The sequence below is a fragment of the Gossypium raimondii genome, chromosome 3 (assembly GCF_025698545.1).
Source record: "Gossypium raimondii isolate GPD5lz chromosome 3, ASM2569854v1, whole genome shotgun sequence".
Classification (NCBI taxonomy): domain Eukaryota; kingdom Viridiplantae; phylum Streptophyta; class Magnoliopsida; order Malvales; family Malvaceae; genus Gossypium; species Gossypium raimondii.
Window position 1 is genome coordinate 3,803,301 of NC_068567.1, and position 12,142 is coordinate 3,815,442.

General features: G+C 30.7%; 2 protein-coding genes across 2 annotated transcripts; both read left to right on the forward strand.

Annotated features, from left to right (window-relative positions):
- LOC105796615 (uncharacterized) lies at positions 1-7,491 on the forward strand. The gene is made up of 3 exons (XM_012626366.2): positions 1-192; positions 2,324-2,408; positions 5,320-7,491. Exon 3 carries the CDS (start codon positions 5,334-5,336, stop codon positions 7,422-7,424), a length of 2,091 nt encoding a protein of 696 aa, XP_012481820.2. The 5' UTR covers positions 1-192; positions 2,324-2,408; positions 5,320-5,333; the 3' UTR covers positions 7,425-7,491.
- Positions 7,492-8,560: 1,069 nt separating this feature from the next.
- On the forward strand, positions 8,561-10,523 carry LOC105796619 (uncharacterized). The gene is made up of 3 exons (XM_052628541.1): positions 8,561-8,758; positions 8,871-9,243; positions 9,936-10,523. Exons 1-3 carry the CDS (start codon positions 8,561-8,563, stop codon positions 9,953-9,955), a joined length of 591 nt encoding a protein of 196 aa, XP_052484501.1. The 3' UTR covers positions 9,956-10,523.
- Positions 10,524-12,142: the final 1,619 nt, after the last annotated feature.

The following is a 12,142-nucleotide window of genomic DNA, read 5'->3' on the forward strand; positions in this document are numbered from 1 at the left end:
TGTTCTTCTTTATATATATATGATAAACATATCATTACTTAGTTATAAATTATTATTTTTTTCTTTTTAAAGTATTTAACTAATCTTTTGTATTCAATAGATGATCTACTAAGCGGATAGATGCTGACCACGAGTTTTAAAGTTGCTCCTCCATATCCAAGGCGAGAATCGAATCCTCGACCACTAATTAAGGTAATAAAATTATTACCATCTCATTTAAACTCTCGTGATTAATTAAAAAATTTTTAATGTAATAAAATATAAACATTCACCTAAAATAAAGTGAGTAAAATGTTATTTTAATTATTTCGATTTTTATAATTTATTCTTCATGCCTTCAATCTTGCTTACTGAACTTGCCCAATTGGCAGTATGCTATTTCTATTTTTTTAACAACAACAATAACAACAATAATAATAACTGCATATATAAGATTGAACATGTATTTAATAAAAATTATATATAAATTCAATTGGTGTCACCCATCAACCGTTCTCAACTCAATCATAAAGTTTGTAAAATATTTTAACAAATAAATATTATTGGCGCAATTGGCCCTTCAACTTTGCAAAAAAATTATTTTAGCCATCAATTTAAATTTTCACCTCATTTATCCCTTGAAATTGTCTTATTTTTCAAATCACCCCAAAATGAATAGAAAAGCTAACGTTTGTTAGCTTTACTGATGTGGCATCCACATGACAGTCCACGTGTATTTCACGTTAGCAATTATTTTTTTAATATTTAAAAATATTTTTATATTTTATAATATTTCAATAATTTTTATATAGTTTTTGAATTTTTAAAAATTTATTTATTTTTGACATGGCAACCCATGTGTATGCCACGTCAACAAAGTTAACAAGCGTTAACTTTTTCATTCTTTTTGGGTAATTTGACAAACATCATAACTTTAAGGGTTGAAAGATTCGAAAAAAAAAATTAAATTGACTTCAGTTGCTAAAATAGAATTTGTCAACTCGACTAACTCGAAATCTTTTGACCCGATTCGACTCGATACGATTGAATATTCACCATTAGTTAATAATGTCAAATCACCGTTTTAACTTATATGAAACAGTGGTTAATTTTTTTTCAAACACTCGTTTAACATGAGTTAAACCATGTGACCTCATTTCAACTAAAATAAATAATTTCAAATCACCTATTAACAATAATTGGGGTGTGATGTCTACAGTTGAATATTCTTTACCTCTTTGCCTAATTGCATCTATTCATTGCTTATCAGCTAATCCAAGTTTATAATTATTCTCTTCTACAATAACTTTTAAATGAATGAAGTTACTCTAGCAATTTCCCGACTATTATTATCATATCTGTTTTTTTTATACAATGCCTAAAATTATTTATAATCTCTCTCAATCATTAAATAGGTTGGGCAGCCCGGCCCGACCCGAAGATCCTCCCGAAATATGAGAGGGTTTGAGTAAAAATATAGGCCCGAAATATGGGTTTGGACAAAAAAACGAGGCCAGTTTAGAAAACGGGCCGGGCCTCAGGGAAAATATTTTTGGCACAGGTTCTGCCCGCCCGCCCGAATATAATAAATATATATTTTTTAAAAATAAATTTCTCATTTCCCCTCCCCATTTCCCATTTCCCATTTCCCTAAACCTGTACATTTTGAAATTTATTTTTTATTTTTATTTTACAATTTTTAATTTTTATATTTCAAATTTTAAAATTTAATTTTAATTATTAGTTTTGTTAAATTTGTTGATATGATATTTCATGGGCAAGGGTTCTACTCTAAAATAAAAATAAATTTTTTTAACTCTTTATAATTTATAAAATTTTAAAATAGTAATGGTAAAATTACACTTTGCCCCTCAAATGATAAAAAAAGTTAATTTAATCTTTTAAAAATGGGCCGGGCCGGGCCAAACTTGGGCTTAGTATTTTTTTCCCCGGGCCAGGCCTGGACAAAATTTTAGGCCCATATTTCGGGTCAGGCCGGGCCCGGGCCTAGGAAGCGGGCTGAAATTTTTTCTGGGCCCGGCCCATGATCACCTCTAAATAGGAGGATAATGCGCTTCAACATACTTGAACTTACGTCTTTCACTAACAACAATGTCAATGTCAATGTCAATTGAGCTAAAATTCAATCAGCAATATATATTAAATTATTAGATCAATAATTTTATATAAAAATTAAATGATATTTAGTTGAAATAAAAAAATAAAATATTGAAAGTCATTATGTGTATATATTTTATATAAAATAACAAAATAAATACGATGAAAAATTAAAAGCTTTTTTTTTTCTTTTCAAAGTATCTAACTAATCATCTCTATTCTATAGATTCATTAAGGAGATAGATGTGACCAAGAGTTTTAAAGTTGCTCCATACTCAAGACGATGATCAAACCTTCGATCACTGGTTAAGGTAAAAAAGATTATTATCATCTCATCTAAATCTCGTGATTATTTAAAATTTTCTTTTAATGTAATAAAGTATAAATATTCACCTAAAATAAAGTGAGTAAAAGGTTCTTTTAATTATTTCAATTTTATAATTTATTATAGTAAATCTACTTGAGAGGTCCCTCTATTATAGCGATCTAATCAAATTAGTCCATATACTATTAAGAAGAATCAAATAAGGCCAAATTAGAATAGAGTTTATATTTGCTCTTTAAAAATATCATTTACTATTTAACAGAGTTAATATTTTTAAAACTTGTATGATTCTATAAATGAAACCTTCTATTTGGAATTGAACTACAAATAAATAAATAATTCAAAATATTTTTATACAGTAAATGTTAACTCTTTACAATTTAAACTTATTTAATTTTTTAATAGTGTCTAAAATAAATTAACCTATTTAATAATAAAGAAAGTAATTCGATTTAATCCCTATAATTCACGAGCATCCCTAATACTTTAACCTAGCTGATTCTTTCCTTCATCACATGAAATCTCATAACACATGTATCACACCGACTTTAATTTTTTTTAGTTATAAATATAATTAAAATCCTCAACTGCGAAAAAATAGAGAAGAAAAAAGAGAGGATGATATCTATTTGGCAACCTTAAATAGTTCATTCGGAGATATTTTTTCTATAATGAATTATGAAAGGAGGATAAAACTCTAACAACAACACGAGTAGTACAACTTGAGCTCAAGTCAGACCTGCGGCAGTGAACACCCTAACCATCAAGTAGGCACATCTTTGGTGTATTCAGATTGCTTAACAATAGCATCCTCACAATGATACTTACAAGAAAGTAGTAATAATTTGATTTTTTTTATCTGTTTATTTTCATTTATCAAACTAAAAATAGTAATTATTCGATAAAAGATCTCTCTTGTCTCTCTAAATTTCTAAAAATAGTAATCTAATTATTAAATAATTTTTCTAATATTAGAAATATTTAATTTACGTTACTGAGTTGGATGAAAATGTTTAAACCCCTATTTACTAAAAAAAGTAATTGAAAATATATTTTACAAAAATATTATGGAAAAATATTTAATACTTATTATAAAACATTTAACTGAGTTGGTGTCTCGAGTTAATTAGGTATCAACTCAGTTACTAAGAACTAGGGTAAACAACACATATAGTTAGCCAACTATAAAAAAAATTTAGGCACTTAAAATAAAAAATTTACAATTTAAGCACCCACGTTACATAGTTTGATCATTTTGGTCACTCCTATTAAAATTACAAACGACAAATTGATGTAGCAGTTAAAAAATTAGTATCATAACAAATTTAATCTTCAAATTTTACATATAATATCAATTTAGTCATAATTTTAAAAAATTAACCATCAAAATTTACATATGTACTCAAATCCTAATTCTGAAAAAATCAAAGAAAGATATAAAATTACATAAATATTTTCAAAACATATAATAATAAATTTAAATTTTATATTAATACTAATATTAAATAAAATAAAAATCTCCTCAACCCTCCCTCTCGGACCTCCCACCACCTCTGTCGTCTGTCCTCGTCTCCCATCCCTTAACGATATGGGAGGGTGGGCATTTTTATTTTATTTAATATAAATATAAATATATTTATTAGATATTGATATAAAATTTAAATTCATTATTATATTTTTTGAAAATATTTATATACCTTCATATTTTTTTTATTTTTTAGAATTAGGATCAAATTAAGAATATTTGTAAATTTTGAGGGTTAATTTTTAAAATTAGGATTAAATTGATATTATATATAAATGTTGAGGGTTAAATTTGTTATTATACCAATTTTTAACTACTTGTCATTTGTGATTTTAACGGAATGACAAAAATAACTGAACCATATAACTTGAGGCTTAAATTGCGAACTTTTATTTTGAGTACTTAAAAGAATTTTTTTATAATTGGATGACCATCTGTAGTTTACTCAAAAACTAACATTTGTTTTCTTTTAAATGATAACTAATATTATTATGACTATGACTATTTGTATAGTACTTACTTAAAAAACTAACAGTTTATCCACATCACAGGTGATCTATAATCAAGTACTAATTGAGAGTTTATATAAAAAGCAAATGAAACTTTAGTTGAAATGTCAAATTTGAAGGTCTAAAATCCATAACGATTTAAGTTTAAACCTCACGATATGGGGATTTATGAATACTTATTCGGAGTTCATAACTACTAGACCTGATAATGGATTGAGTCATTCATCCAAGCCCAAAGGCTTGTCTAAAAAATGAATTTAGACAAAAAAAATAAAATCTTTTTTTAAACAAGTGGGGCTCAAGCAAAATTTTTTGACTCGGGCCCAACCCCGACCCAAATCAAATTACTATATATATATATATATATTTAATTGTTGGGGAACATTTATTTTAATATTTTTTAGTGTATTTGATGTATTATATTTTTAAAATTTGTTTTTATATAATAATCTATAAAAAATTTATTATAATCGCACCACAGAACTCGAATTCAACATTTTTAATATGCGTTGGGCTTGAGGAAAATTTTAAACACATTTTTTAAGCTGGACCAAGCTTGAACTTACAATTCTGTATCGATTCAACTCATGATCAGATCTAGCGGACACCTTCCAAACACTTATTAATACTCATTTAAAGAGCTTTAGTATGGCATAGATTATTAATGACTACAATGAATCTAAAGTACTAGAATGTGTTTACTCAAATAAATATCAACTCTATGAATAGCACGATTTGAATTTGTATCAATTATAAATATTCGAGAATAACTTTAACTACTATGAAGTAGAATTAAATAATTAATTCCCGGAATAAATGAAAAATCATTCAACAGTAAGCTTAACATTTTTGTTAAATTCCAGTTGCCAGTGTATTGATGTTCCTAGAGATCAGGGATCAAGCGCTTCTGAGAACGCTACCGGATCGTATACTATCTCTTTGGCTGGAATGGGAACTCCGGGCAATGGTAATCGTCAGCCTCACCGTTCAACTTACACTGATAAAACTTGGAAGTCGACGGAGATTCAGCGACAGAAATTCAAAGACGGTCTCCTTTTTTCTTTGGGCCCTATACTTGTTTGCAGATTGGTTGGCCGCATTAGCCTTGGGTACCCTCCTCAGAAGTAGAAAAGATAAAGTAACCGATCCTCTGGTTCTATTTTGGGCCCCATTCTTGCTCTTGCATTTGGGTGGCCCCGATACCATCACCGCTTACTCATTGTCGGACAATGAACTCTGGCCACGACATTTCTTTGGGATGTGTTTCCATATTGGAGTGGCTCTCTATGTATATGTCAAGTTCTGGACAATAGCAACACCACCGGTCATCTTCATGGCCATTCCAATATTCATTGTCGGGGTTATCAAGTATGGGGAAAGGGTTTGGTCTCTCTTCAAAGCTAGTAGTGTCCGGTTTAGGAAATCTGTGTTTTCTGATGACAAAGGTTCCCCATTGGAAGTTGAGCATTCACAGTCGCCTTCAGAAAGTGGTAGGCGTTTGACGTTGGAAAAATACTTGGAGCCGAAACCAATTAAGGGGAAATACGGAGATCTTTATCGAGCCTTTCATTTGTTTCAAGTGTTCAAGCCCATGTTTGCAGATCTCAAGCTCAGAATTTACAAAAATTTGAGTTACGTATTTGAGCTGGACCAGAACAAAGTTAGTGCAGAAGCGGCCTTCACAATTGTGGAGATTGAGCTTGGATTCCTTTATGATCTGCTGTATACAAAGATTCCTATAGTTATAACTTTACTCGGTGTAATTCTTCGCTTCATTTGCTTATCCTTCATCACTTGCACGCTGCTTGCCTTCTTCGTTTTTGTCAAGCAACACGACTCCCGAGTTGACATTGCCGTATCCTGCTTGTTAATGGTCGGTGCCATCTTTCTTGAAATTTATTCCGCCCTCCTGCATCTTAGGTCGGATTGGGGACTCTACTGGTTAGACCAACAAAACAACAGGTTTCTTAGGCTTATTGGTTCTAAGTTAGTTTGTTTTACTAAGCCCAAGGAGGGAATTCGGTCCATGGCACAGCACAGCCTGCTAGATTATTGCCTGCCGCCCAGGAAACTGAATCTTGGTGCAGTTTTAAACTTATTCGACTCTGAGGACAGAATGGGGAAGTACTTACACACCGGTTGGAAAGAGGTAAGCTTCGAGTTGAAACAGTTTATCTACTCCGGCCTCCAAGAAAAGCGAAAAAAATACGCAGAGACCGAGTTCAAAAATCTCTCAGAGTTATTGGATGATAGAGGTTCAAGTGTGCTTAAAGGAATGGGAGGGTCATCTGAAGACATTCTTTGGAGTGTACGCGAGGTCGAATTCACCCACAGTCTCCTCCTATGGCATGTTGCTACAGAAGTTGTTTTCCATGACGACAATCACCGGTATCGAGCCGTGCAACTTGAGCAGTATTGCCGGATAAGTAAGGTCTTATCTGATTATATGATGTACCTTCTTTTTCTATGTCCCGCAATGCTTCCCGAAGGGATTGGTAACATAAGGCACCAAGATACCTGCACTGAAGCGATGAACTTCGCCCTCGACAAATTCCAATTCAAGGAAGCTGTCAGAGGGTTGTTTGGGATGGACATTAGATCTCGATCATTCTTTATCCAGATGGGAAGTTCGAGGAAGTCGGCATTCTTTGAAGGGTGCCAAATCGCGGAGCAATTGCAGAGTTTGGTATCTATGTTCCAATGGGATAACCAAGATAAATGGAAACTGATAGCGGATCTGTGGCTGAACATGCTGACTTATGCCGCGGCTCAATGTTCGTGGAAAGAGCATGCGAGGCAACTCCAGCATGGTGAGGAATTCATAACCCACGTTACACTTCTCATGGCACATCTTGGTTTGAGTAAGAAAATTCAAATGGTGCCATTGCCCAAAATGCTTGAAGAAGTCGATTTTGAGCCTACTTTTCATTGGGACAAGCTTCACCGATTGACTTCTTACTTGGCTTAAATTTTATATAGGTATTTAAATGAAGAGACTACTTACATCTAATAAAATAAAATTTTAGATGTCAAAATGCTTAAATTTTTTATTTTCAAATTACGTTGTACCAAATAAAATTTTATCACAATCATAGTAATAATCAACATCTTTTTAAAGGAAAAGAAAAGTCATAACTAGCACCAACCAGTTGCCCTTTTCTTTTAATGCAGCTGATCATGATCATGAGTTGAGTTGAGTCGAGTCAAAATAAAATTTTAAATACGTTTTTTAGGTTCGAGTCTGTTTCAAAATGAGTCTAAAATTCTACCTAAGACCGGTCCAAATTAAAAATTTTAAACTCAAGTTAGACCCGGCCCGCCTATATTAATTTTTTATATAAAAACAAATTAAAAAATTTTAATACATCAAATACACTAAATGCTTCCCAACAAAATGAAAATACGTTAAAAAAAGCCTACTTAAATAACACTAACATAATTGTAACTTAGGAAGCAAATGCCTCTAAAATATTATTAAAATTAACAATAAAACAAGAGTTATACAATATCTAAACAATAACAACAAAATAATAGTAATATAATAGCGAAATTGTAGCAAAACAACAATATAACAACAACAAAACTGGGAAAAAAATTGTCGGTCTCTTTTCTTAAAATATTAAATATTTTACTATACCCTTATATTTTAAAACTTCTCTTTAAATATTATATATAATATTTTGTTTTAAATTTGTCCTCATGAATTCTATATCGATAAAAGTACCATGGACGTTCATGTGTTAAGAGTCGAGTTTATATTGTCTCTTTTATTTAAAAAATGGTTAAAATAATAATTATACATTAGATCAAAGAGTAAACTAATCATTTCTGTTAAATTTCTGTTAAACTTTATTTATTTCTACTATTAAGAATCGGTGTAGCCAACCGAATAATCAAAATTAGACGTAATGTAATACGTGTACCTCAAAATTTAAAAAATGTATGTATATTTATTTATTTAAAAATGCCTATTAACAACTGTGCTTGAATCACATACTAATAGGCAAAACCGAGGTGAATTTATAAAATAAATTTGAATGCATTGGCTAAATGATACAACATAGACACCATTTGTATTCTTGATGCTATAGCATTCCATCTTACATGATAAAGCACAATGCATTACTAAAACACCTGATGCTAACTGGGATATTATATAGCGGCTGGAATAAAGCTGCTGTTGGGAAGCAAATTTGGGATATTATTTGTACTAAATCTTCTCTATGGGTTGTTTGGATTGCTAAGAACAAGTTAAAGCTCATCAGCTTTTGGGGCATTACTAAAACACCAGATGCTAACTGGGTATGGAACATTTACTTGATTTGAGAAAGTCTTTGAAAGAGCTTTTTATATATAAATAGGTAAGAGGAGAACTTAGCTTTTGGTTTGACCCATGGTTGAATGGTTGATACAGATATTCCAAAAGTTACTATTGTTAAAGACGTCTGGAGGAATGGAAGATGGCGAGTGGCGACTACCTGACCCAATGGATCAGTTGACTCTTCAGGCATGGGAGGAAGTGCAGAAGTTCTCTTTACCTACAACTGAAGACACTATTGCTTCTGCTTGGGAAGCTATTAGAGATTGTAAGCCACAAGTGAGCTGGTACAAGTTACTGTGGGGCAAACTTAAATCAGGAATAGGCTTGCTACTAAAGAGAGGTTGTTTCGATGGAAGATTACGTCTGATGACTTGTGCAGCTTTTGTTCTTCTCATAAAGAGATTGTCGAGCACCTTTTCTTTGAATGCTCTATTTCTGGCACAGTTTGGAAGGATGTATTACAGAGGTATGACTTACATATAAACATCTTACATTGGAGGAGGAAAGTTAGTTGGTTTACTAGAAAGACCATGGGGAAAAATCCATTGGCTATTACAAGAAGGATAGCCTTCCTTGCTACAGTTTACTGGTTATGGAGGGAGAGAAACTCATGTTTTTTAAAACACAAGCCATTGATTTACATAATTTTTCTTGCAATTACATAGGTGGAGATAGATAGAGACAATGGTAATGCCATAGTGTTTGTTTAGATTTTTACCTCGAGTGTTTGGAGTATAGTTAATAATATCAAATCACCGTCTTGATCTGTATGGAGCGATAGTTAATTTTTTTTAAACACTCATTTAACACGAGTTCAAATCGGCTGAACTTATTTCATCTAAAATAAATAATATCAAGTCACCTATATTAATACTCGTTGGAGTGAGTTAAAATATTGAAAGAAAGTGTGTCCTCAATTGAATATTCTTTACCCCTTTGCATAATTGCATCAATTCATTGTTTATCCACCACTCCAAGTTTATAATTATTCTCTTCTATAATAACTTTTAAATGAATGAAGTTATTCTAACAAGTTCCGACTATTATTATTATATATGTTCTTCTTTATATATATATATATGATAAACATATCATTACTTAGTTATAAATTATTTTTTTTCTTTTTAAAGTATTTAATTAATCTTCTGTATTCTATAGATGATCTACTAAGCGGATAGATGCTGACCACGAGTTTTAAAGTTGCTCCTCCATATCCAAGGCGAGAATCGAATCTTCGACCACTGATTAAGGTAAAAAAATTATTACCATCTCATTTAAACTCTCGTGATTAATTAAAAAAAAATTAATGTAATAAAATATAAACATTCACCTAAAATAAAGTGAGTAAAAGGTTATTTTAATTATTTCGATTTTTATAATTTATTCTTCATGCCTTCAATCTTGCTTACTGAACTTGCCCAATTGGCAGTCTGCTATTTCTATTTTTTTAACAACAACAACAACAACAACAATAATAATAACTGCATATATAAGATTAAACATGTATTTAATAAAAATTATATATAAATTCAATTAGTGTCACCCATCAACCGTTCTCAACTCAATCATAAAGTTTGCAAAAGCCCATTATTTTAACAAATAAATATTATTGGCATAATTGGCCCTTCGACTTTGCAAAAAAATTATTTTAGCCATCAATTTAATTTTTCACCTCATTTATCCCTTGAAATTGCATTATTTGTCAAATCACGTTACCAATTATTTTTTTAATATTTAAAATTATTTTAGTCCACGTGTATTTCACGTTAGCAATTATTTTTTTAATATTTAAAAATATTTTTATATTTTATAATATTTTAATAATTTTTATATAGTTTTTGAATTTTTAAAAATTTATTTATTTTTGACATGGCAACCCACGTGTATGCCACGTCAACAAAGTTAACAAGCGTTAACTTTTTCATTCTTTTTGGGTAATTTGACAAACATCATAACTTTAAGGGTTGAAAGATGCGGAAAATTAAATGTAAAGTTGAAAGGCAAAATAAGTCATTATACCATACTATTTTGAGGGCAATTTTATCTTTTCATATAAAATCTAAAAAAAACTCGCTCACGGATGCATTATAGGATTCGAACCCCAAAACTTTATAATATTTAACATCTAAATCTTATCATTTCAACGAACTATATTTAATTATTTTATTAAATTTATTTTAATTTTTTACATAAATTTTCACATTATTCATGGGTGTGCCATAATCTAGTACTAAATAAAAGTTTATATAAAATAAATAAATCAAACTTTAGTTGAAATGGTAAAATTGAAGGTCTAAAATTTATAAAGATCTAAATTTAAATCTCACCATATATGAACTAATTTCTTTTATATATTTTTCTTTATATATATATTTACAACTCAAATATTTACATGGGTGTATGGTTTTTTTTTTACTTTTTAAAGGTGAGTTAGGATGATATCAAGATTAAATATATTTGATATATGGTTTTATAAATTATTTTATTGAAAATATTATTATAAAAGATTAAATGTATATTAGATCATAAAATGTATGTTTGGATTTCAAATGTTGGTCTTCTTTGGAATCGTAAGAACTCTTCCATGGGAAGTAATGAAAAAGGGTTGGTTAATGAGATGTCGACTCAAGTTGGGAAATGGGATTGGGGGAAGCTCTCTTTATGGCTTGGTCATACTATGTTGCTTTGCATATTTACCATCGTCCCTAGGAGATTGGATGGGGGCAAAGACATGATAACTTAGAAAAGGATGGTTGATAGTCGGTCCTCGATTTCTGATGCTTTTGTGGCCTTTGCAAGTTAGAATTGGGATGCCAATAATAGTTGTTGGAATGTTGTTTCCTTTGACTTCTTATGAAGGATCGACTCCTAACTAATATGGAGAGATGTAAAAGGGGAACCACCATTGATGCCTTTTTTCACCTATGGGGGCAATTTAGGGGAGTTCTATTCACGCAATCAAGGATTGCCCACACCCATACACGTGTGGAAAAACTTGGTGACAACTTATATTCAGGTCAATTTCTTTGCCTCGAATTTGGTGGGTTAGGTGATGGCTAATTTGAATATGTCCACTATCCATGTTTGTTGTAATGCCCCTTGGGACACTCTATTTGGAATTGAATGTTGGAAGCCTTGGAAGTAGCGTAATTCTCTAGTGTCATTTGTATTTTAAGAATTTTTAAGGTTCAGACGGAATACTTTCACATATAAGTTATTGATTCATTCCATTGCATCGTTTTATAACTATAATTTCGTAAAGTTCCCATCTTTCACACATTTCTATCAACTATTTCAATTTTGCAATTCAATCCAAATGCTAGTTAACATTTTATGACCATTTATAATTATAAAAAAACTTACAA